Below are 26,078 nucleotides of genomic sequence, written 5' to 3' on the forward strand. Positions count from 1 at the left end.
AGGTCATGTGCTAGGTAGCTCCTGAGTCTATAAGCCAGACATCAGATAGTCATTTTCTGCCTTCTGAAACAGTTGTTGCCTCACTGTAGAGAATTTCGCCATCATCTGAGGTACTTGCTACACACCCCTGAGCATTTGATGACTCAGGTTCTTTGCCCTCTTTTCTCTTCTGGTTACTCCAACACTCTTTCTTGACGTGCCATTTCTTGCCACAGTTGTAGCATTTAACATTCTTCTTACTTCTGGATTTTGATCTACCATGACTTTGACTCCCACTGGGGCCACGTTCTGTTGATCTCCCTCTCGTCACCGATAGCGCCTCCGCTTGCTGCGAACTTGCTTGTCTGTTTTCTTTATTTTTCCGTCTGCTCTCCTCATTCAATACGGAGGCTGCAACATCGTCGAAAACTAGACTCTCCACTGGATTGTTGTTCGTCAGGTTGATGATGAGTTGATCATACGAATCTGGAAGACTTTGAAGTAGAAGCTCTGCACGTTCATTTTCCTCTATATTATGACCCAACGTTGTGAGTTGTGAAAATAGAGTCTTCAATGTGTTGATGTGGTCGGTCACCATTGTAGATTTCGGCATTCGAAGAGTATAGAGTTTTCTCTTTAAGAAGATTTTGTTGTGTAGTGACTTGGCCTCATACAATTTTGTGAGAGTATCCCATATTTCCTTCGCCGTATTTTTCTCTGCCACACTGGATAATACTCCATCCGCAAGTGCCAAGTGTAGATCAGAAATGGCGTTGCCGTCTACCTCGTTCCACTTGTCATCAGTTATCTCCATGGGCCTTTCTCCAATTGCTGCCAAACAATTATTTTTCCTCAATACAGCTTTCATCTTTATTTTCCACAACGAAAAATTATTTCCGTTAAACTTCTCAATTTCATACTTTGCCGCCATTTTGTTGATAAATACTGCACACAAGTTAGTGTACCACCTTGAATAGTTGTGAGTATGTGTGAGAGTGCACACCAGGAAAGTTCTCAGGAAAGACTGGAGGGGTCACAATGTTCCCACTTAAAACCCAGACTCCTTAAGCTCTTATCGCCTTTGTGACATAACTTTCCTAGACATGTACAAAACCACAGTTCTTTACTCACACCACTATTCCCTGCTTTGCACCGCAAAATTCTTGGATCGCTCTCACCGTTTCACGTGAATAGTACCGTATACGTGAATAGTACCGTATACGTGAATAGTACCGTATACGTGAATAGTACAGTCTATGTGAACAAAACCGTATACATGAACAGTACTGTATACGTGAATAGTATCGTATACGTGTACGGTGCCGTATACGTGAATAGTATCCCTTACGTGAACAGTTCCCGATTCCAAAAAATACAACCAATAGCTCTGATACCACTGTTAGGAAATTGGTGGGTGGAGCAGACACGCAGCTAAAGTAAAACTAGAAGAAAATAAAGAACAAGCACAATAGAGGACACCAAAAATTACGTGGTTCGGCTTTTAGCCTACGTCCACGGGCGAAGACAGAAGGAAATATTTTACTAGTGAAAAGGAGTTACAAGTATTATAGTATTTTAGCTCACTTCCCAAAACCCCAATACACCCCAACTCTCAAAACACTAGACTCTTAAAAACACTCTCTAAATAAAGAAAAGAACTGAAGAACTCGATGATTTACAAATAAAGGGAGCCAGCGTTTTTATAGCCAAAATTGGCTACTGTTCATTTAATATTTAATTATTATTTTTATTTTATTAATTTCTCTTTTCTTTTCCTTCTTCGGCCCGGCATCTCTTTTTCTTCTTTTTCTTCTTTCTCTTTCGTTTCTTTCCTTGGGCGGCATTTACTTGGCCTTCAAAGCCGTGTGCCACCATTGAAGCTTATTCAAAGCTTCTAGATGCAGCTTCTAGATGCTGCAACCAAAGTATTTTGACAGTTGATAGGCGGTAAAGGGCTAAACCATTATTGCTTATTGGTGGCATGTTGATCCTATAATTAAGGAGTGAATGGCTCCACTACCGCATAAAAAAGGAGAAAAATGACGATTCTGATAAAAAAATTTATCAGTTTTTTAACTAAATAAGCTAATAATTGACGCGAAATTTTTTTCTAATTTTGGACCCGAAGGGCACGTTAATTGAAATCAACAAATTTGGTAAAAATGACGTTAAATTCGATCAGATTTACATATTTAATTACAAATACAGATTTACATATTCAAGAAATGAATAAACCAATATTAATAATCTTGGACCCACAGCTCTAATTTGGATTAAGCATCCATCTACCTATGTGGATAATATTTTTGCTAATTTTTCAGCCATGCAGCAGGATCATGTTCTTCCTGTTTTATTTGATAGAAGGAATTTTCCCTTGGAAGAAAATGATGAGTCGTTTCAACGTAATGCAACTGCCTACACTGCATGGAATTTCACCAGACAATGACAATTTATTCTCAGATATATCTAACGCCCCCACATTTGTTTAGTCACCCAAATTTGAAGGCGTTCGTTTTGAGACTGATCAAAACTTTTTCCAAAAATTCGGGATTCAGGTCTATCAGGCCGGTTATGTTTTGAAAAACTTGTAAATTTTCAGTGATCAAACTTCAAAACTTTGCAAATAGGTCAAAATATGAAAAATACTTGATATATTATTGAATACTCATTTTGTTTTGCATTAATATACGGCTGTGGGTGCTATCTAGTAATGCTGGTAAAATTCCTTGGGTTGAAAACAAGAAAACTAGCATTTGAAACTCACTCATATGGATGGGAAAGAAATTTAGTTACCATTGGATTAAAAAATTATTATTATTATTAGAAAAAAAATTGTAAGGCTTCGACAAGATTTGCTAATCATGTATAGATTAAAATTCACGTGGGTTTGGCCACCAATTTAGCATTAGGAACTTATTGTTTAGGAAGCTATGGTGGGTTTCGTAGTGGGACTAATCCTCTTTAATGCATATGGTGATTTTAAACCAACATATATATAATCCCATTATAAAACTCATCAAACCTTCTAAAATAACAGGCTGAGATAGTGTGCTAGATCCATATAAATATTTCTCCAACTTCTTAGCTTGAAGCGATATGCATTTCCATTGATAGTTTAATGGGCAAAGCCTTTTGAGTTCTCCATGTTATCAAGTTAATTTTTGCTGGAAAATTTAATCCGGATATGAATAGAATTTTTTGTGCAATCAAATTTTCTATGTTGACACATCCTCTGAAACTTTCAGTAAATTTTATGGAGAAGCTTTAATTTCTTAGTTGTTGATTTCAAATATATTAAGCTCTTATTTGGTATAAAGTATCATGGCTTAAAAGTTATAGTTCCTATGCAAAGCAATTTGTAATTACGAAATAAAAGTTGATAGAGTGTGATAAATATAATTTCAGAATAAAAAATAAACTTAACTTCAAAATTACAATAATAATTATAAAGTATTTATTAAATACATTAGTGTTGTAGTAACTGCCCTACCACAGTAACAAATAGGGGGCTAATACTACAAATTGTTCCATTAAAAGTCTCCCAAAATGGAAGATGTGACTTAAAAAATTAAAAGAACGCAGGAGCTGAAGTTGGCAATTGTGGCCTAGTAAAATCCCTCAATGAGTCACAGCACTAGCAATTTCGTAATATACATTAGTGGCAATTTTGTAAAATTGAAGTAGTGATAGTTTTGCAAATAAAAGTAAAAACTTTTTCCCCAAATTCGGCTGAGCTAAAAGACAGCTTAGCCCACACTCTCCTAGTCTCCTTCGCCACCGGTTGACAAGCTCTTCCTTCAATTTTTGAACTTGAAGTGATGCCCCATCGATGTCCAGAATTTTTAAAGTCTCCCCATTGTACAAGTTAAACAATAAAGTCAGAATGATGACGGGGAGACTTTAAAAACTTAAAGCTAAAACCCAAAACGCTCCTCTTGTTCGTTTCCGGGGACTTCACCTTGATGGCCGAAAAGCAACTGGAAATCCTCCGCGGGTACGAGCTGCGGCTCTTGCGCCGCACCCTCGCTCCCTCACCGTCCGATCTTCGCATTCAATCGCAACCGTTGAACGAAGAAAGCCAATGCTCTCTCCTTCCACTCCACAAGCACATCAACAGCCTCATCGACTCCATCGAGTCCGGCCACTATCTCCAGGCTCTTAAAACAGCCAGGAAGAAGAAACACTAATTTGACTAAAAAATCTGATTTTTTATTGATAACTTTTTCTACCCTTTACAGCAGCCAATCCGCTCTTTAAAAGTCGGAGCCAAAGAGCCCACACTGATTAAGCCACCATTCCCGGAAGAAAACACTCCAAACAATTTTAAATAACAAAAACAGTAATTCAAAACACCTAAAAAATAGCTAATGGAAATAATCCCAAAATAAAATATTGTCAAAAAATAAAAGGTCGTTACAGCTCTGTCCTCCGACGCGGCTAAACTTGTCCTCGACACGCTCGACTTCGTCGGCATCAACGACTGAGCCGAGTGTGCCGACGCGTCTACTCCGAGCTGCTCCAGCTTGTCGAAGCGTTTATATTGAACGATTCTGAAAATGACGTGGATAAGGCTTGTCGAGTTATTCTGCTCATGTGTCTTTCAATTGCTGCTCTTTTTTTGGTTCACTCAGTGTAACGTGACTGGGTGAGTTTCTTATTTATAAATTTTTAAATAATTGCAATTAATATAATAAATATTAGTTAAAATTTAAAAAAAAGGTTTATTGATGATCGTTTGAACTTGAATTAATAGGCCTTTAGATGATAATTCGCCAAAGTGTCGGTTTCCACTAGAAGTTTCAACTTTAGAAGGCAACGAATTGATAGAGTGGGAGAATTGGGCGCGTTATCAGCTCATGTCTGTTGGCTCTGACTTGCTGGGAAAGTTCTCCTATCTTCAGGTACTCAGTCTATCCAAAAATGAATAGATTCTATTGCTTATTTTACATTTTGTGATCTTTTTGTAGTATATAGTTTTTGCCAAAATGTTGCTCATGAAGACAAAAGATTTGCTGTTTGATGCAACTGTGTTGCCTGTGAATGGGATTAGAACCATTTCATGGTGGCTCACAAAACTCCTACTTATGCATCAAAGAATTTTAGACCAGCGGTCGTCTTGTTTGTATGACCTATTGAAAGTTCTTTGTATGATCTATTGAAAGTTTTTATGGCTGAGACTTTACAACATTTTGGCACTTTGGAAAGTGTTAGTACTTATTGGGGCAACCAGTTGCATGATATCGATCCTTCAGAGTTTGTTTCAACATTTCATTTAGAAGCAGGACTGTTAGAACACATTTACAGGAGAGTTGATTCTTGCAGGTGAGTTATCCTGGGAAAGTTTTATATTCGATGGTCTTATTTCTGGCTACATTAGAAAAGTTTTCTCTTGGAAACATGTTATTTCCAACATGGAACTTGCCTGTAGAACTCTCTCAGTCATTGAAAATGATTTTGTGCATTGTGTGTAAGGGAGATGCAAGAACAAAGTTTTATGTTTGGACTTCATCAAGATCTTCCATTTTTTAATGTTTATTGTTCAAATCATCGAACATTAGTTTGAGTTGTTAGCACTGGAATTTGCATTAACTGATTACTAACTTCCATCATTACCATTACTATAGGACTTCTTCTATGGTTTCTGCTGCTTTCTAAAATGCTTTACTGTATCAGGAAACATTTTGAATCAGCTGAAATGGCAGCTGATCCCCAGCTTTCGGTTACTGGGGTTCTTGGTTTCCGTACTGTCCATCAGGTAAAGATTGAATGTGCAACATTTATAAAGTTGCCGGGATCTTCCTTCTTAGCTTTGAGATTGCTCCTGCATATAGGTAGAACCAAAGGCACAAATGGTACTTGTTGCAAACACAAGCTCATCCAACACTTCTGATGTCTGCCCTTCAATAAACCAAGTCATTCATACACATGATTCTACTATTGGTGTGTTGCTTTATTGCTTTGGTATGTTGCTTTAATGCTTTACTTCTCTTTCTGCCACACAATAATTTGCAGCATTGACAACTGATATGGCTGAATGACAATTTACCCTTGGGTTTGTCTCAGGGATGCTGCCATGGCCTTGAATTCTTTGTATCCGGATGGCTGGTTTGCTCTTGGCGCTGCTGCATTGAAGGTATCATATTTTTGTATTAGTATGTGTTTAGTTTGGAGAGATTTCTTATCCTTTTGCCCCAAGTTTCTGAAACTCTCGGCTGAATTCTAAATACAGGCTCGGGATGTTGAAAAGGCTCTGGATGGGTTTACTCGGGCTGTTCAATTTGATCCAGACAATGGGGAAGCTTGGAAAAATATTGCTTGCTTGTATGCTCTTTTCTTTGTCATCATGTCATTCCATTCTCTTGCTCTGTATTCTTTAATATGGTGTCAGTCACTTTCATCTTCTATCAGCAAGAGTATGCTTCCCATATTTGGTTTACTTTGTTTTGACTTTCTTGTTGCAGTTGTTCTATATAAATTTTATATGGTTCCATATTCGCTTGATGAGTGAATTTAGTTGCTGCAAATGCTAAGAGCTAGATAGTACTGTTATAATTAGGAATAGGGCAAATATTAGCCAGCTCTTTTGAGGATTATCCATAGCATATGCCTCCGTCGTTTTCAAAGCAATTGAAGTTCTCCTTTTTGTCTTATTTAAAAGAAAAAAGCACAAATTGCTTCCCTCACATCTCTCTACAGTCTATTTTCTCTCTGTTTAATTTTTTCTTGTGCTTATTATTTGTCTTTTAATGCGTCTTTTCTTCTTATTTTATACTGTACTAGAATTTGTGCAGTCTCAATTTCATCTTGTCTGTGACTTACTGTTTTTTTCGCAATTGTGGAACTTTATTTAGCAGCATAATTATTAGTTAGTGAGACATTAATTGGTTAATACCACTTGTGAAAAGATACGAAGAGCTACTTATTCTCTCTACTAGTACATTTAAAAAATTCATGACAAAATATCTGGGATGGTAAAATTCTCGTCAATTATAACAATGGAAGTCTTGATATTTATGTAATCTTGCAGGCATATGATCAAGAAGAAGAGCAAAGAGGCTTTTATAGCATTCAAGGAGGCCCTAAAGTTCAAGTTCTGTCTTTTTTCCCCCTGATCACTACATTTTTATTTTCTGTCATGCACAATGCAGTCGGACACTATCTGATCACAAGAACACTGTCATACATAATTTGTTGCTGCTAGGCAAAAGGTGATATCTAATGTAATAACCTATAACATGATTTTGTAACAGACGGAACAGTTGGCAATTGTGGGAAAACTACGGCCATGTTGCTTTGGATGTGGGCAATATTGGTCAGGTAACCGCGGTTGTGCGCTTAGTTTCGATCATTTATCACTGAAATCTTTTGAGATGAAGTTGGCATTTTTTTAGCCACCCTCTGATGGTTTTGATTGCTTCATGTATGTTGTCATCTTTGTCAACTAATGAAGGCTGCAGAGATTTTGTCATCTTTTCATTTAAAAGAATTTGATAGTTTATAGGCCATTGTCATTTTTGCATATGTATGTTATTGTTCTTTTGACCTTTTTGTACCTCAGCTTCATCCTTTTATGCAAGCAATTCGTTGTCAAGAAATATCTGGATAACAATTTTTTCCCATGAATATTTTTACGCTCATCAAGGTCCTTGAACTGTCATGGTTAATGGATTACAGATTCTCAAATTTATAATTATTTTTTTCAGGGTCATTGTTCTTTGATATATGCAATTTGATGCATGACTTTCTAACGATTAACTCCCTGCCTTCACCATGGTCGTATAAATATTTTGACAAGTGGGGATTGTATGATTACTGTGTGCTAGGAATTTTTTTGGTTGGAAAGAAATGGGAGGATTTTTCAAGAAGCTAGGGAGGGAAGACACCAAATTATTTTTGGTGGATAAAGCCTGCTGTCACTTTGGGCATCAATTTCTAATGAATGCAATAATGTTCCTTTCTTTGCTATTCATTAAAATTGAGTTGTTCTTCTTGGATGGCCTTCTTTTTACTTCTCATCATTTTGCCAGCTTGTTGATTGTCATTTTTGCTTGTTGGCAGTCTTTTCCTGCAGTGTTAATAATATTTAATTATAATATTAGACATCAGTGTCCTCAACATGATCTCTCTCCCAAATTTTTACTCTTTTATTCATTATACTTTTAGCAGTTTCTTTATTTTTGTTATATGTTATTTTTGCAGGCTCTAGAGGCTGTGCAGATGGTGTTGAACATGACTAATGATAAAAGAATTGATACTGAATTATTAGAAAGAATAGTGCTAGATCTGGAAGGAAGGACTTCAATTATAGAATCTGAGTCTTGCAGGACTACGCATAATCTTAACAGAACTAATAACACTTGTGCAAAAGATTTACCTGTAGAATCTGTCCATGTATCATCACCTGAGGAGTCAATCATGGGAAGATCACGAGAAAATGAGCACTTGATGGAGTTTCTTGGGAAAATTCTTCAGCAGGTTGCACATGTGTCCATGATCATCTTTTTTCCGTCTTTTAATTCTGAGCTAAGGGACATTCTCTCTCTTTCACACATATCCAAAACACATGTACATATTTCTCATATTTCTATGCGTATATATTATCATTTCTGATCTTTCTTAGTTTATATGATAATTGTCTTTGGGCATATGATTCATATTTGCTGGGCATCCTATGGTCTGTGGGTCAATAATAATCCATAGTATCTGAATTTCTAGACAAAATTGGTCATTTTTGCAAATCATTTGGACGTATCTATGCAGCAGTTTACTATTTTAGTGCTTGCAGGAATTGGTATGCTTAAATTTTGGGCTTAAATTGTGTGAAAATAATCAAAGTGATATGCAAATTAATTCAAGCCACACGAGGAAAGAATATCCTTTCTTTTTTTTTTTTAAGCTTATGTTACATGTTTCTCTGTATGGCATAGGTAGTTCGAAGTGAGAGTAGTGCAGATATGTGGGGATTATGTGCAAGGTGGCTTAAAAGTAAAGGAGATCTTACAATGTGCTCAGAAGCCCTCTTAAAGCAAGTCAGATCATATCAGGTTTCTCCATAAATCTCATCATCTTATAATAAGTTAGCATTATGTTTTACTTTGATGTTGATGGAAATTGTTAATGCTAAGCAAATTTTGTTAATCTCTCTATTTTTTTTTATTTAAAAGAAGGCAAAGAAAAAGCTTTGTGATTTCATTTTTGTTTTCTAAATTTGTTATCTAAAGGAATGACAAGTTGATAACTCAGCCTCTGTGTGTGTGTGTCAGGGATCTGATTTGTGGAAAGATAGAGATCGGTTTAAAAGGTTTTCATATGCATCCTTGGAACTTTGTAAGGTTTACATGGAAATTTCTTCGTCTTCTGGTAGCCGTCGAGAACTCTTTGCTGCTGAGATGCACCTGAAGAACGTACTTAAACAAGTAAAACATCTTATAATTCGATATTTAAGACACTTACAGTTGGTTTAAAGATTGCCTTTTCTGTTTCTGTTTTTGACTCGTTCAGGGTAAAACTTTTTCTCACTGTGTTAGAGTGCATTTCTGTTATTATATAGTTTCTTAGAAGAAAATGCACTTTTTGGAATCTCAGGCTGAAGGATTTTCTGACATGGAAGAGTTCAGGGATCTTCAAGCTTGCCTTGATGAAGTGAAGACAAAACTCCAATCTGGTCCCGTGGCTACCTAAGTATCAGGAATGTGCTATTTTTGAAATTTAGTAACAAGGTTAAATCTGCAACTAAAAATTATTTTAGTTCGTACTGTAGTGGAGACCTTAAGTGATAAGAATATGTGTTGTTGATGACAGTTTGAATTAGTTAAGTTAGTTATAGTGACGTGGCAGTCCAGTCAGCAAATCAGTTGTTAGCTTGTTTAAGTTTGTTATTCTGTTTCTCAGGAAGTTAACAAACACATGAAGATTCTGTGAAGCAATATATAAACTTGTAATCTCATTCTGTTAGTGAGTTAATAAAAAACGAATTCTCTTTAATGAATTCTCTCTCACTTTCCCTTGAATTTTCTCTGTAAACAAACACTCCAAATCAGCTGATCAATTTCTAATTTGGTATCAGAGCCTTGAATAAACTTCTAGTTCATGGCTTCTTCAAGTCTTAGTACAAATGTTTCTTCCGCAATTTCAACATTTACTTTTGCAACTCCACTCAAGCTTGACAGATCAAATTACAATATATGGAAGTCTCAGATCCTCTCAGCCATTCGAGCAAATGATCTGGAAGGATTCCTTGATGGATCACGTACCTGTCCAAATCAGCTACTGCCTGGTGAATCAACAAGCACAGAGGCTGCAATCATCTCAGAAAATTCTGCTTACACTGCTTGGAAAAGACAAGATCAGATGATCCTGAGCTGGCTTTTATCTTCAATCAGTGTGGAGATCTTGAGCATTGTGGTAAATTCTAAAACCTCTCGAGAACTTTGGATGAGTTTAGAGGAACAATTTGGATCTGAAACAGTAGCTAAGAAAGTGCACTTAAAGATGTTGTTGAATAACCTTAAGAAAGGATCCATGACAATCACTGAATATTTTTGTAAACTAAGGTCAGTAACTGATGAATTAGCAATGGCTGGAAGTCCAGTTAGCTCTCTTGACTTCGTTACACATTTGATCTCAGGTCTAGGACAGCCTTATTATCTTGTTGTGGTCTATATTGAGGCAAATGTTCTTAAAATGAGCATCAATGAAGCTTATTCTATGTTGCTATCTCATGAAACTAGACTTGAGAGTAATCATTCGAGTGCAGCTAAGGAAACTAAGTTGAATTTTACTGCTAATATGGCTCAAACTGGTAATAATCAGAAGAAGTCAGGAAATAATGCTAATTGGAATAACAACAACCAGGGAAATTGGAATGGAAATTTTGTGAATAGAAATGGGAATGGTAACTTTAACAATAGAGGAGGTTATGGATCTGGCAGAGGTGGCTTTATGGAACAAAACTCAGGGAGAGGTTGGTTTGGAAATCAAGGAAGAGGAGGTGGTCCTAATGGAAATACTGGTGGATATAATGGAAATACTGGTGGTTTTGCTGGAAATGGTGGTTTTAATGGTGGAAATCTGGGATTCTCTGGTGGCTTTGGTAGAGGAGGTGGCAGAGGACACATTACCTGCCAAATTTGCTTTAAACCAAATCATTCAGCTGTTGATTGTAAGAACAGATTTAATAGAAATTTTATTCCACATTCACAAATGCAGAATCAAGGGCCGAGAGCTGCTTATGTGACTACCTCAGAAGGAGTTGTTGATCAGGGGTGGTATCTAGACAGTGGAGCCACTCATCATCTCACCAACAATGTGCAAAATCTGGTTGAAGGTAATCCTTATAATGGCACTCAATTATTGTTTGTTGGAAATGGTCAAGGTCTCACTATCACACATATTGGCTGCACTTATCTTTCCACTTCTTTTGGCACACATTTATCCTTAACCAATACTTTGTGTGTTCCTAAAATAACCAAAAACCTCATCAGTATATCTAAGCTTCTTTTAGATAATAACATAATCATTGAATTTTGTTCCACCATGTGCTTTATTAAGGACAAGAAGGAGGGAACTTTGCTGGCACAGGGGATTGTTGAAGGTGGTCTTTACAAGCTACTGTCACTTGATATCTCGTCTCTTCACTCTACAGCCTACAATTCCAATCTCTCTAAACCGAGTTCCATGTTGTCATTTTGTTTTGATAATAAAGTTGTAAACTCTCTACAAGAGTCAAACAATCATGTGTCAAAATTGAATAATGTAGATACTTCTGAAGTTTTTTCATGTTCTGTCTCTGGAAATTCTTCTAGAGTTGGCAAAATATCAGTTCAGTTGTTACATAATAGATATGGTCATCCAAATAAACATGCTTTGCAAACAATTGTGAAAAATCTTCCCTCACATTGTCTCTCGAACCAAGTTATTAGTTTTTGTGATGCTTGTCAATATGGTAAAATGCATCAGCTTCATTTTTCTGTTACTACTATTAAAACAAAAGCCCCACTTGAACTCTTATACACAGATCTATGGGGACCAGCCCCTGAATTTTCAATGAATGGATACATATATTACATCTCATTTGTGGATGATTTTACACGTTATTCTTGGATCTTTCCTCTCACAGCAAAGTCAGAAGCCTTAGAAACCTTCAAACACTTCAAACTTCTTGTTGAAAAGCAGTTTTCTTTACCTGTCAAAACATTACAGTCAGATATGGGGGGTGAGTTTCTAGCCTTTAAAACCTATCTTCAGCAAGAGGGTATATGTTTTAGGCATAGCTGTCCATACACACACCATTTCATACTGCCTTAACACAATCAACACAGGCACATTGTTGAAACAGGCTTAACACTTTTAGCTCAATCTCAGTTGCCTCTTTCTTTCTGGTGGGAAGCTTTTCATACTGCCTCCTTTCTGATCAACAGGATGCCCACATCAGTTCTAAACAATCTATCTCCATTTCAGAAACTACACAATCAACTACCTGACTACCAATTTCCTAAAGTGTTTGGTTGCTCCTGTTTTCCATTTCTCAGGCCTTATAACCAGCATAAACTCAACTTTCATACCCAAAAATGCATCTTCATTGGTTACAGTCCACTTCATAAAGGTTATAAGTGTTTAGATCCCTCTGGTAAAGTGTTCATTGCTAGGCATGTTATCTTCAATGAAACTGAGTTTCCTTACAAAGATTTATTTTCTAAACACTCAATCTCCAAGGTCTCAGATGTTACTGGCTTATCTTTACCAGTACAACTCTCTTTCCTTCAGAATTCTGCTCATGTTGACAGTAGCAATGTAGAGTCACCATCTACTAATCTTCCTCCAGCAATGTCTTCTGCATCAAGTTCCAGCTCCATACAGACCTCTTCTTTTTTCCTTCCTTCAGCTGAGCCAACTCACTCATCTTCATTACCATCTCACCATATGATTACCAGAGCTAAAGCTGGTATTTTTAAACCCAAGTCCTATCTAGCAGCCACTGCAGATCTTGAACCAACTAGTGTTAAAAGTGCTTTGCAAGACCCCAAGTGGTTTCCTGCTATGAAGGAGGAATTTGATGCTCTTCAACGAAATCAAACCTGGACTTTGGTACCCTCTGAAAGTGCTACTAAAGTAGTTGGCAACAAATGGGTATATAGGGTAAAATATAATCCTGATGGGAGCGTTTCTAAGTACAAAGCCAGGTTGGTTGCCAAGGGTTACCATCAAACTCAAGGGGTGGATTTCTTTGAAACCTTCAGTCCAGTTGTGAAACCTTGCACAGTCAGGGTTGTTTTAAGTCTAGCAGTGATGCATCATTGGCAGATTCGGCAGCTGGATGTTAATAATGCTTTTCTAAATGGTGTGCTGGAAGAAGATGTGTTCATGCATCAGCCACAAGGTTTTATAGACTCTGCTCATCCATCTTATGTTTGCAAATTAAACAAAGCCTTATATGGCCTCAAACAAGCTCCTAGAGCTTGGTATGAGAGGTTAAAAGGTTCCTTACTCAATAAGGGATTTCAATCTTCAAAGTCTGACACTTCTCTATTCCTTCAACATTTTAGGCATGATATTGTGCTCATTCTTATATATGTTGATGACATTTTAGTCACTGGTTCTAATTCTCACCATATTGAGGCTGTCATTCAATACGTCCATTCTGAATTTGCTCTTAAGGATTTGGGAGAGTTTAACTACTTTCTTGGCATTGAAGTGACACCTTCAGTTCAGGGGTTGCATCTCTCTTAAACCAAATACATTGGTGATATACTTAGCAAGGCTAATATGCTTGATAGCAAAGGTTTTAACACTCCTATGAGTCCAGGTGATAAGCTCAAAAAGAACAGTGGTGCAGCTTTTGATAATCCTTCATTGTACAGAAGTATTGTGGGTTCTCTTCAATATGTGTTGCTGACAAGGCCTGACATAGCCTACCCTGTCAACAAGCTCAGTCAATTTCTGGCTCATCCAACCATTTCTTACTGGCAAGCTTGCAAAAGGGTTCTTCGATATCTACAATCCACTTCACACTTTGGCATTCAGTTTTTCAATTCAGGTTCTGAGACTTTAACAGCATTTTCTGATGCTGATTGGGCAGCAGATCCCGATGATCGGAAGTCCACTGGAGGGTATTGTGTATTCTTAGGCTCCAATATTATTTCTTGGTCCTCTAAGAAACAAACAATTGTTTCCCGTTCCTCAGCAGAGTCTGAATATCGAGCTCTTGCTTCAGCAACCTCTGAAATTCTTTGGCTCACTTATTTGCTTCAAGAACTGAGGATTCAACTAGATCACAGTCCTGTTCTGTATTGTGATAATCAAAGTGCTGAGGCCTTAGCTAGCAATCCCAAGTATCACTCTCGTACAAAGCACATTGAGTTGGATCTTCATTTCACAGAGAGCATGTTGCAAAGAAACAACTCACTGTCAGTCATGTTTCCAGTTCAGAACAAGTTGCAGACATTCTCACCAAGCCCCTCTTTTTCGATCAGTTTGCTTATCTTCGTACCAAGCTTAATGTTCTTCCCAGAGCTTAAGCTTGAGGGGGGATGATAAGAATATGTGTTGTTGATGACAGTTTGAATTAGTTAAGTTAGTTATAGTGACGTGGCAGTCCAGTCAGCAAATCAGTTGTTAGCTTGTTTAAGTTTGTTATTCTGTTTCTCAGGAAGTTAACAAACACGTGAAGATTCTGTGAAGCAATATATAAACTTGTAATCTCATTCTGTTAGTGAGTTAATAAAAAATGAATTCTCTTTAATGAATTCTCTCTCACTTTCCCTTGAATTTTCTCTGTAAACAAACACTCCAAATCAGCTGATCAATTTCTAATTTTAAGCAGGACTGAATATCTTGTATTGTTGTATCACCTTTTCTGTAACAAAACGGTCTAGTTTTACTATTTTTATTATTTTTGTATTTTCGGTGCTGTAACTAATCTCATTTGACAATGTAAATATATGGCTTCAAGTTCTTTAAATGTAACATCAAGTGTTGTTTCAACCTCTGTTCTTTTATGTATTTCTTACGTGCGGTGATTTCATTAACCTCAATTTAAGGACAATTTCATATCTTTTTTCTTTCTGCTTTTCTTTTATCATTTAAAAACAATACACACACACACATATATATATTTCAGAAGAGGAAATTGCACGGGATATGACTCAATACTTGCTAAATGCCAAGACTATGACCCAATTATTTACATGCCGAGACTATGGCCCAATAACAAGTGAAAGTACACAAATACCCTTATAAGTAACTACGTTAAAAAAAATAAACTCGAGTTAGGAAGTTTAGGAATGCATTGAACTTGTATTCATTACTTTGATTAATCCATTTACCGTTATACAAGACAATAACACATACCATATCTATTTACATAAAAATTATGAGTTGACAGAATAAGAATATTAACAAAAATAAGCTGTTAAAAGTTCTTCTAGACTTTTGTGCTTCAGTTCTAGGCTTCTAGATTTATAGACTTACCTACAGGTCTATAAGTCTAGAAGTAAAGAAGTCACGAAAACGATAACCATGATAAACAAACTCAATTCGGTAGTAAATTTGATGTGTAAAAATTGCGTTTAAGAACTTTTTGGAATCTGTTTGAATTTGTTAAGGGAAGGTGATAATTTTAGTAAGTGTTTGATAACAACTTAGAATGTTAGACGCATTATAGTGCTGGGTGCATGCTTTTGTTGGAAATGATGAGGACATTTTAGACTAGGGATCACCAAAATGTCATACAAATTTAATTGAGTAAAAATTGTCATATTTATATATAAAATGTACATGATTTTGTCAAGTATAAATAAAAAACCCATTTCAGAAAGCATTTAAACAAAGCAACCGAACGTTGCTGGTGTCTATTGTTACATTGACAGCAATAAAGCAAAGAAGCAACTGAAAGTTACCTTCATATGAGAATGAAAGCTTTTCAGCAGCATAAGCCTTTCACTATTCAATTCCAAACATGTTCCTCAACATGATAACAAATTCGTAGACCTTTTCTGGGTCTGGAAGGATCCTGGCAACAGTTTCTCTTTGCATGCACTTGTTCATCCATGCTGAGAATTTGGGGCACTCATTCTCAACCTTAAATCCCCCAAATTTCTCAACCGCGTAAAACCAACAAGTCAGTGGAATGGCAATGACATCAACGAATCCAAAGCTATCCCCGCCAAAGAAAGCCTTCTCCCCTAAAGCTCTCTCTAGTTGCTTCAAAATCTCTATAAATTCTTTCTTCGCTGTCTCCGGCACCTCGCCCTTGCTTTTCCATATGTTACATACTGCATCAAATACCTGCCAAACAAATAGTGTCATCTTTGAAGTCCGCATTTACAAAAATACAAGCATTCGCACTTGAGAGTTATAAACTGACCTTCTTGTCAATAAAATCTGCCCAGAACCTTGCCTTAGCTCTCTCATAAGCACAGGATGGGAGAAGTGATGGCGAAGGCCAAGTCTCGTCAATGTAGTTAACTATAATAGTGGATTCACACAATGGTTTCCCATCGTGCCGCAAAACTGGGACTTTCTTGTAGATGGGGTTTGATTTGAGCAACAGGTCACTCTTGCCCCCAAACAAGTTCTCAGCTCTGGCTTCATATTCAACTCCTTTCTCAGCCAATGCAATCTTTGCTCTCAAGCAAAATGGGCTAGCCCAACAATCCAAAAGAACAACCTCTCCCTTGGACATATTCACTTTCTTTGTTCTTGTTTCTTTTACTTGGTTGATAGTAATTAAACCTTGAGTATCAAGGTTGGCATTTATAAAGGATAAAAGATGAAATTCCCAAAGTTTGTGTCGCAATCAAGGTTTGTTCGTTGGCACTTCCTTAAAGGATGTGGCATTGTTCTTATCATTTCTTAGTTTTTGAAGCTAACTGTTTTACTTGGCTTTCGATATGCACAAGAACAAGTTTGTCTTGTGTATGCGGAGTTTACTAAGGTGACAAGTCGAATCGTAAGTAAGCATTTACACTAATCAATCGGCATTGTCCAATGAAAATAAGTAACGTAAAAAATGTCTAGGATTTTGCCTAATATTTCTCAAAATAGGCTCATTAAGACCAATTCTGGGGCTAGTTTGGTTCAACTTTGAATCAAACTAGGGATGGCAATGGAGTTGATATGGATTGGATCTACTCTGCTCTAGATTCAGATCCATAATAAAAATTAAGATCCGTAACTGCTCTAGGTCCGTGATGAACAGTGGCGAAGCTGCAGCCCGGGTTAGCTTTTTGGAAAAAAAAATTAATTAACTATAATTTATGGATTTGTTTTCATGAATACTTATAAAAAAATAAAAAAATGTAATAGCCCACCCCAAAATATGGTGCTAGCTTCGCCACTGGTGATGAATTTATATTTTTCGTTCCATATCTAGATCCGAAACAAAAATAAAGATCTATATCTGCTCCAAATCTAAAAAAAAAAATTAAAATCCAAATCTGCTTTAAATCCGTCATGAATTCTAAATCTCAATAATAAGATATCAATAATTTTTTAGAAAGAAAATTTCAGACTAAAATGCATTGGTAACAATTAAATAATATAATTTGTATAAAAAATCTAATAAGTATTGTAGCTTCTACTTTTTCACTAAAATAAACAAATAAGAAATATAATAAAATATCCATAAAAAGTAATTGCAGGAATAAGATCATTATAATATTATAATGTTTCCTTTACCATCCTGATATTCACAGCATACCATCATCATTTCTATATCATTAAATAATAACATATTAGTTAAAAATGATTTGTTATATTCAGTGCTTTATTATTTTTATAATGATCATATTTAACTAAATACATAATTAACATAATTATTTTATACAAAATAAATAAGATTATGAGAAAATGATAGGAAAAAAAACCCAAGTCTATAGATTTTCCTAGCAATTAAAGGACTGATCCAAGAATTCAAATGAAGTGGAGAAGTGAGAGTAGACTAAAGAGAGAAAAAAAAGGACTAAATTATAGAGTGAAAAACTTAAAAAAAATTAGGACAGACTATCCTAATTTTATTTTACACTTAAATTTTTATCTTATTATTATTTAAATACCTTTAAGTTTTAAGATTCTTAAAAATACATGCTAATGAATAAATTTTATCATCATTTATAATTACATAATTGTTAAGAAAATTTTAAAATAAAATTATATTAGATGGTGAGTGGATATGAATATGGGTCTAGATATTAAGATAAATCCGAACTTGCTCCAAATCTGCCTTAGATCCACGTATCGATATCCAAATCCGATCCAAATCTATTTTAATTCGACCCAAATCCAACTCGATTGGATTTGAATCATGTGGATCTTGGGTCAAATCCAATCCACTGCCATTCCTGAATCAAGCATGGAAACATTTTTCTTTAGATTATTATTATTAATTTAGAAGAGTGAAAAAGCTAAGAGTATCATTGGTAAAGGTCAAACATGTATAATATCACATATCACTAGTAAGTGAGTTTCGTAAACTTTCCTAATTAAAAAGACACGTTTTGGGTTGTAAATTCTAACACAATATCTATTTAATTGTTCAACCTGAAATATTACAATTATATCAATATTGTTTGATGTGGGCACACAACCCTGCGTCTTCTTAGTTAGGACAGCCAATTAAATCCACTTGTTAGCGATGCAGGGGATGATACATAACTTGTATGTACACGTTGGCGGAGTATCCCAATAATGCACTCGTTTGTCTTCCTGTGTTTTAAAAAATCTATTGTAATGGATATATTGTAAATTTATCTAATTGCTTGTTATAATGCTTCTATTTGCGTTGTTATTCGAGTTGTCATTTTGACTTTTATTTTATTTTTTAAACATAATTAATTTGAAATGTTCTTTAATATCCATTACACTTGAGATCATCAAATAAGTGATTCGCGAACATAATTGCTGTTGTTACTCGAATAAGAAAAGAAAACAAAGATTAGCTAAGGTAAAAGTAAATGGAAATGAGAGCAACATGATTTTGCAAAGAAAACTTCACACTATCATAAAACTGAAAACATTACAATTTAAAGCTTAAATAACAAAACACCAAAGCCAAATAATGACCCACTAGAATCATGGTCCAAAGATTGTGCCATGATGACAACATGAACTACAAAAAAAAAAAAAAAAAAAAAAAACCAACACCAGAAAAGTAGGAACAGTTTGAAACTTTCAACTAAGCAACATTTATGATTCCACATCAGCAGTCCTAAACACATCTTTTAACAATTGCAACTGTTCATTTTTGCTTCTGCCAATAAAGAGTTGATAGTAATCAAAGATTGTTGTCTTTATTGTCATTTGAGAGTAACCAATTATTTACGCAGTCACGTAAGTTGCTGGTTGGCCTCGCACATTTTTGACAATTTTACTTCTGAAGGAAACCAGCTGAGCCGCAACCTCTTCCATGCTCATTCGTGCTCTCGGCAACTCTGAGGAGCAAGTGACTCCGATTGCCAATACTGAAACCAAGCACTCTTTAACACTAAAACTTCTGGTCCATTGTTTGTGAGCATTGGCCTTGCTTGTCTCCCCTTCTTCTCTTTCTACAAGAAGCACTGGATCAACAATTTCAGTGAGCCTTTCAGGAAGAGCTTCCTTGACAAAATTATGGAGGGTTAGATTGCCTGTAAACATCTCATTCGTCGGCATCTTTCCTGTAAACATTTCAAGCAAAAGGATGCCAAAACTGTACACATCTCCACTTGTTGAGACTTTGCTCCCCATTCCGTACTCTGCAATTCGAAAATTAGAATTGTTGGTTCAACTAGTAAAATTTCTAAGGATTGAAAAACAAGTGAATTAAATTATAGTATTTACCTGGAGCAGCATAACCAACGGTTCCTTTTACTCCAATCGAGCTTGATTGATTAGATGACAAATTATTGGTGGCTTCCGGAAGGAATTTTGCTAATCCAAAATCACTTACATGGGCAGTCAATTCACCATCTAGAAGAACATTGCTTGGCTTGAGATCACAATGGACTATTGGAGTTTCGCAATAATGATGAAGATAATCCAATGCGGAAGCAACATCAACGGCAATATTCAGTCTTTGCAGGAGATTTAGATTCCTAGGTGCGTCACGGTTTGGATGCAACCATTCCTCCAGGCTCCCGTTAACCATCAACTCATAAACTAAAGCCTCGAAATCATTCCCTTGGAAGTCAACACTTACACAGGAAGTTATTATTTTGACGAGATTCCGATGCCTAATACTCCTCAAGGCTTGACACTCCGCTATGAAACTCTTTGAAGCTCCACGATGTTGAAGATTAAGCACCTTAACTGCCACCAGCATTTCATGATCATCGTGATCGAGGATTCCTTTATAGACCGAACCAAAGCTACCGGCACCAATCAAGTTTTCCAAAGAGAACCCATCAGTTGCTTTGAACAGATTCTGATAGGACACTCGTAAAACCGAAGCCAATAATGCTGATGGAGGAGTGGCCGGCTCCCTTTTTGATTTGCTCCGCGAGGAAGTAATTATAAAACACGACATCCCAGTCACTAACAAAATTCCTGTAACTACAGGAATCATCAGTTTCAGGGAACGGGAACGTGATTGCTTGGATTCTTTGATGGAACAAGTAGATAAATGCAACTCAGATATGCCACCACAGAGGTTATCATTTCCATCAAGAGATATAGCACTTGAATTGCTGAAGACTCCTTTTACTGGTACTTCACCCTCAAAATGATTAAAAGACAGATTTAAATTCTGCAAAAAGGGAAAGTTTTCCAAATATTTTGGAATCCGGCCAGACAAATTGTTCCGCGAAAGATCAAGATTCTCAATGCCTCTCAAAGAACTGAATGACGAAGGTATATTCCCTTGAAAGAAATTACCATTCATGATGAGTTGCACCAACATAATGCAACTTCCTATACTGCTTGGAATTTCACCAGACAATTTATTCTCAGAAATATCTATAAAACCCAGATTTTTCAAGATACCAAAATTTGAGGGCAAAGGACCATTCAACTGGTTTTGAGATAGATCAAGATAGATTGACAAGGAAGAGAGGCGAATTACTTCAGTGGGTATGGTACCACTGAGGTTGTTATTAGAGAGATTTAATGAGATTAAGTTTTGGCATTTCCCCAGACTTGATGGAATGCTTCCCTCTAACATGTTTTCCTCAAAATTTAGTGTAGTTAACGATGTCAAATTTCCTATAGAAGATGGAATTTCCCCCCAAAACTTGTTCCCCTTCAGCCCCAACCTCTGCAGCTTTTGAAGATCTCCTATACTTCCCGGAATTCGGCCTGTGAATTTGTTGCCCCCAAGATGTAAAAGCTCCAAGTTAACAAGATTTCTTAATCCACTTGGGATATTTCCGAACAACTGATTGTTTCCAACCGATAATATTCTAAGTCGGTTTGACAAGTTCCCTACAGCTTCAGGTAACATTCCTCCAAAATTGTTAATATTAATTTGCAGTAGCTCTAGTCTCGAAGCGTTGACCAAAGAATTGACAAATTCCAAGTCATCTTTTTCCCCATTTCCTAAGTGATTCATAGAAATAATAACCCGTTGGAGTTTATGTAAATTTCCAAAACTAGGCACCTTTCCTCTAAATCCATTCATTGGGATTCCAAGTCTCATTAGATTTGAGGCATTGGATATTGAAGCAGGAATAGGCCCGGTAAACTGATTAGCACCAAGGTTTAGTACTTCGAGATTAGGAAGGGTGAAGCCTAAGTCTGATGGAAGGCTTCCTCGAAGTTGGTTAAAAGGAAAATGAAAATCACTAAGCGTAGACAAGTTGTAGATTGAGAAGGGGATTTCACCTGATAGCTTATTTCCTCCAAATGATATATAACGCATCCTCTTAAGCTCGCTCAGGGTTGCAGGAATTTGTCCCACAAATTGATTTGCAGATGCTGAGAGGACCTGGAGTGATGACAAATTGCCAAAGGAAGATGGGATTTCTCCTGACAAATTGTTGGAGTGTATTACGAGAATCCGGAGCTTTGGTAAGGAGCCCAGTTTCCCTGGAACTTTCCCCTCAAGCTCATTGAAGCCTAACCTGAGGGATTCAAGTTTAATGCAATGCGATATGTTGTCAGGAATTTGACCTCCGAATGTATTGTTGTCCAGCCTTAAAATTCGTAACCTGAACAGATATCCAATCGCGCGAGGGATTTCGTTGCGGAAGCTGTTGTTTTTGAGACTTAACACTCTGAGAAAACTTAAATTTCCAATGTGAGGCGACAGAGACCCCTGCAAGAGTAAAGATGGAAGAAGTAATGCAGTCACCCTTTGGTGCCGTGGACTGCAAGTGACACCTTTCCATTGACAAAAGTGCCTGGAATAGTTCCATGAACTCAAAACCTCAAGAGGGTCATAAGTAATTTTGGCCTTGAATTCAAGCAATGCAAGTTGATCAGTTTCATTGCTTTTGAGCGCAGAATCGGTTGATTGCAAGCTGAAGCTGAAGCAACAGAAAATAAAGAAACAAATGCTTACAATGATTGAACTCATCATGTTTACAAAATCCATTTAGCTGCTGGAGGAAATAATAATGATAAACTTTCATAGAGGTTGGTAAGAGAAACAATATTTTTATATTTTTTTAAATGATTTATGGACTCTGTTCTTGATGCTCGAATGTGAAACGGCTGGCAACGTGAAGGTGAAACTAATACTTTTTATTTTTTTACTAATATTAATTATCATATTTATTACTATTGTAAGAATAATATATTGCTGCTTTAAAGAAAGACTCACCATACGCCCTTTTGAGTCTGTGTCAGTTTCCAGCATTTTGTCATTTTTTATTTTTCTGATTAATCCACAGTAAATATAAAACAATTTAATCAACAATATTAAAAAAGAAAAAAAAAGTAGGACAAGACTCAAGAGAAAGTTAGACTACTGTTAAATGAGTTAGTTGGGAAACGTTCAAAGCACTAAGGAATTAAAGTTTCACAATACCTTTTTCTAAAATTTTCAGTAGTCCCCCAAAATTTGGTAGTGCAACACAGAGACGTCGTGCTGTTAATAATTTTAAACTGTAAATGACATGTCGTTTTTACAAAATTCATTTAACTGCTGGAGGAAATTAAAATGATAAACTTTTGTAAAGGTTGGTAAGATAAACAATATTTGCATATATATATTAAATGATTTAGGGACTCTGTACTTGATGCTGAAATGTGAACCGGCTGGCACCGGGACAGTGAAACTAGTACTTTTTTATTTTTCTAATAATATAAATTATCATATTTATTACTGTTGTAAGAATAATATAATGCAGCTTTAAAGATGACCCTTCATACTCACCTTTGACGCTCTATAATTTTCCAGCCCTTTGCCGTTTTGTATTTTAGTGGTTAATTCACAATAAATATAAAACAATTTAATCAACCTTATTAGAAAACAAAAGTAATATGATGGATGTATTTTATAAAGATTGGTAAGAAAAAACATATTTGTATATATTTTTTTCAATGATTTATGGACGCTATACTTGATGCTGAAATGTGAACCGGCTGGCACCGGGACAGTGAAACTAATGCTTTTTATTTTTCTAATAATATTAATTATCATATTTATTACTATTGTAAGAATAATATACTACAGCTTTTCCTTTAAGGAAGACCCGCCACACTCACTTTTGACGCTCTATCAGTTTCCAGTATTTTGTCATTTTGTATTTTAGTGCTTAATCCGCAGTGAATATAAAACAATTTAATCAAAAGTATTAGAAAAGAAAAGAAAAGTAGGAGAAGAAAGTTAAGTATGATGGATTGGAGGTTCAGATTACTGTTAAATGACTTAGGAAAGGCTTAAAGCACCACAGGAATCAACGTTTCACAAAGCTTTTTTCCCTTTCTGAAATATTCGGTGCAGTCACCCCCAGATTTTGCTAGTGCAAACCAAGAGACGTCATGCCGTTATCAATTATAAACTGTAAATGACATCATGTTTTTACAAGACATATTATGCGTCGATACATACCTATGAATGGGTTCAAGAAATTCAGCAGGTTGCGAAACAATAAGATTCATTCAATCCGCGCAGATATCTAACTGACTGAAATTAAATAAACGATGATGATAAGAAATTTGAAATCAAAAAATCTCGGCACATCTATTCTGCAATTTGGCCGTACTTCAAATAATCTTGCGATAAAAATTTCATAAAAAATCTCAGAAAGAGGACAGAACAACCAAGGCATCAGCGAAAGCAATCGAGGCAGGGCAAGCTCAAGCCACAAATTAGAGGAATTTTAAATATCAAAACCAGCTCAGAATAATAAGAAGTAAAATGAATCTATGAAAGGCTCAGATTTTTGGATGAGTGAAGGGAAGATGAGAAGATGAAATGCAGAAAGTCAAGAAATGAATAAACCAATATTAATAATCTTGGACCCACAGCTCTAATTTGGATTAAGTGCCTATTTGGTATGGCTTATTTAAGAGCCATAAGTGCTTATTTAATCCTAACGTTAATTAATTTGTTTCTTCATTGCTTTTCTGATTTTCTACTTATTAATTTGAACCTTTTTTCAAATGCTTGCAATGATTGAACTCGTCATGTTTACAAAATCCATTTAACGTCCGAAGGAAATTAAAATGATAAAACTTTTATAGAGGTTGGTAAGATAAACTATATTTGTATATTTTTTGCAATGATTTATGGACTCTGTCCCTGATGCTCAAATTTGAACCGGCTGGCACCGTGACAGTGAAACTAAAACTTTTTGTTTTTCTAATAATATTAATTATCATTTTTATTACTATTGTAAGAACAATATATTCTAGCTTTAAAGAAAGACCCACCAGACTTCCTTTTGAGTCTCTATCAGTTTCCAGCATTTTGTCGTTTTTTTTTAATCAATTTACTCAACAATATTGAAAAAGAAGAAAAGTAGGACAAGAGAAAGGTAAATACGATGGATGGAGTGTTAGACAACTGTTAAATGAGTTGGGAAACGTTCAAAGCACGACGGGAATTAGAAAAGAAAAAAAGTAGGATAAGAAAGTTAAGTATGATGGATGGAGTTTCACATTACTGTTAAATGACTTGGGAAAGGTTTAGAGCACCACAGGAATCAACGTTTCACAACGCTTTTTAGATTTTTTTCTAAAAGGAAAAAGATATTCTCACAAAAGTAAGTACAAATTTTCACATAAAACGGTGCATTTAAATAAAGTAAAATTGCAAAAATACTCAAAATATATAAGATTGATCATTTACACCCTCTTTGTTTATCTTGGGTGAACTATTTCTGGAATAACAAAAGGTATGTTGGTGGAAAACCAGCGACATATTTTCTAAAATTTGAAATAACAAAATTTGGTTCAAAATTTGAAATAACAAAAGGTATGTTGGTGGAAAACCAGCGACATATTTTCTAATGGTTAACCTAAATGGGAATTATATCGGTTTGTACTGTCAATATAACAAACAACTAACTAAATTATTTCGAAGTCATGGATAAAAATGTATAGAACAAGAACTATATTGCTATTCGATACAAGATATAATCTAATGTTGGATTATTAAACCATAATAAAATAATATAACTACACATGTGCAGTATTATTCACTAGAAAGATTTAATTTAGATATTAAACAGTTAGTGCAACTATATCTATCTCATGCTCATTAATTTAGAGTTTGAGAACTCATAATAATAAAAAATAGAAATTTAAACATAGGTCCTATTCTATTAAGTAGAATCAGAAAAGAAGTTCACATTACTGTTAAATGACTTAAAGAAAGGTTTAAAGCACCACAGGAATCAACGTTTCACAAAGCTTTTTTCCCTTTCTGAAATATTCGGTGCAGTCTCCCCCAGATTTTGCTAGTGCAACCAAGAGACGTCATGCCGTTATCAATTATAAACTGTAAATGATATGTTGTTTTTACAAGACATATTATGCGTCGATACATACCTTTTCTGGTTGTTGGTTTATAAAAATATATGAGACGGCTTGTGTGTGACAACTCTTGTCATTTGTGTATACACGGCCTGTCGTTTTCAAAGTAAATTTTTATCATGGTATTCTTATCTCCCAGCTGCCGTTTGCCGTTTGGAATTGTTCTGTATAAGATCTTGATCATCGAATTTACTACTAGGGAGTAT

At 35.7% G+C, this 26,078-nt stretch overlaps 5 protein-coding genes across 6 annotated transcripts in view; 3 read left to right on the top strand and 2 right to left on the bottom strand.

Moving 5' to 3' along the window:
• Positions 1-9,967, top strand: part of LOC102614077 (uncharacterized) — a 32,898-nt gene extending 22,931 nt beyond the window's left edge. For both annotated transcript variants that reach the window (XM_052439572.1, XM_052439573.1), the window contains exons 17-20: positions 8,179-8,454; positions 8,907-9,023; positions 9,243-9,395; positions 9,565-9,967. In XM_052439572.1, coding sequence (XP_052295532.1) covers positions 8,179-8,454; positions 8,907-9,023; positions 9,243-9,395; positions 9,565-9,660 — 642 coding nt within the window. In that variant the 3' untranslated portion in view covers positions 9,661-9,967. The remainder of the gene's footprint in view (positions 1-8,178; positions 8,455-8,906; positions 9,024-9,242; positions 9,396-9,564) is intronic.
• On the top strand, positions 3,721-6,300 carry LOC127901790 (uncharacterized). Its single transcript, XM_052439578.1, has 7 exons — positions 3,721-4,624; positions 4,733-4,880; positions 4,947-5,301; positions 5,653-5,734; positions 5,811-5,940; positions 6,043-6,112; positions 6,209-6,300. Exons 3-6 carry the CDS (start codon positions 5,147-5,149, stop codon positions 6,060-6,062), a joined length of 387 nt encoding a protein of 128 aa, XP_052295538.1. The 5' UTR covers positions 3,721-4,624; positions 4,733-4,880; positions 4,947-5,146; the 3' UTR covers positions 6,063-6,112; positions 6,209-6,300.
• A 3,776-nt stretch (positions 9,968-13,743) lies between the features above and the next one.
• Positions 13,744-14,511, top strand: LOC127901883 (secreted RxLR effector protein 161-like). Its single transcript, XM_052439915.1, has one exon. The coding sequence runs from the start codon at positions 13,744-13,746 to the stop codon at positions 14,509-14,511; it is 768 nt and encodes a 255-aa protein (XP_052295875.1).
• Positions 14,512-15,750: 1,239 nt separating this feature from the next.
• On the bottom strand, positions 15,751-16,681 carry LOC102630229 (probable glutathione S-transferase parC). The gene is made up of 2 exons (XM_006495049.4): positions 16,343-16,681; positions 15,751-16,263 (listed from the first exon to the last, which is right to left on the bottom strand). Exons 1-2 carry the CDS (start codon positions 16,658-16,660, stop codon positions 15,919-15,921), a joined length of 663 nt encoding a protein of 220 aa, XP_006495112.1. The 5' UTR covers positions 16,661-16,681; the 3' UTR covers positions 15,751-15,918.
• A 2,237-nt stretch (positions 16,682-18,918) lies between these two features.
• LOC102622549 (probable LRR receptor-like serine/threonine-protein kinase At3g47570) lies at positions 18,919-22,483 on the bottom strand. The gene is made up of 2 exons (XM_052439916.1): positions 19,795-22,483; positions 18,919-19,709 (listed from the first exon to the last, which is right to left on the bottom strand). The coding sequence occupies exons 1-2, from the start codon at positions 22,481-22,483 to the stop codon at positions 19,294-19,296; spliced, it is 3,105 nt and encodes a 1,034-aa protein (XP_052295876.1). The 3' UTR covers positions 18,919-19,293.
• Between the last annotated feature and the right edge of the window lie 3,595 nt (positions 22,484-26,078).

The sequence above is a fragment of the Citrus sinensis genome, chromosome 4 (genome assembly GCF_022201045.2).
Source record: "Citrus sinensis cultivar Valencia sweet orange chromosome 4, DVS_A1.0, whole genome shotgun sequence".
NCBI classification, from domain to species: Eukaryota; Viridiplantae; Streptophyta; class Magnoliopsida; order Sapindales; family Rutaceae; genus Citrus; species Citrus sinensis.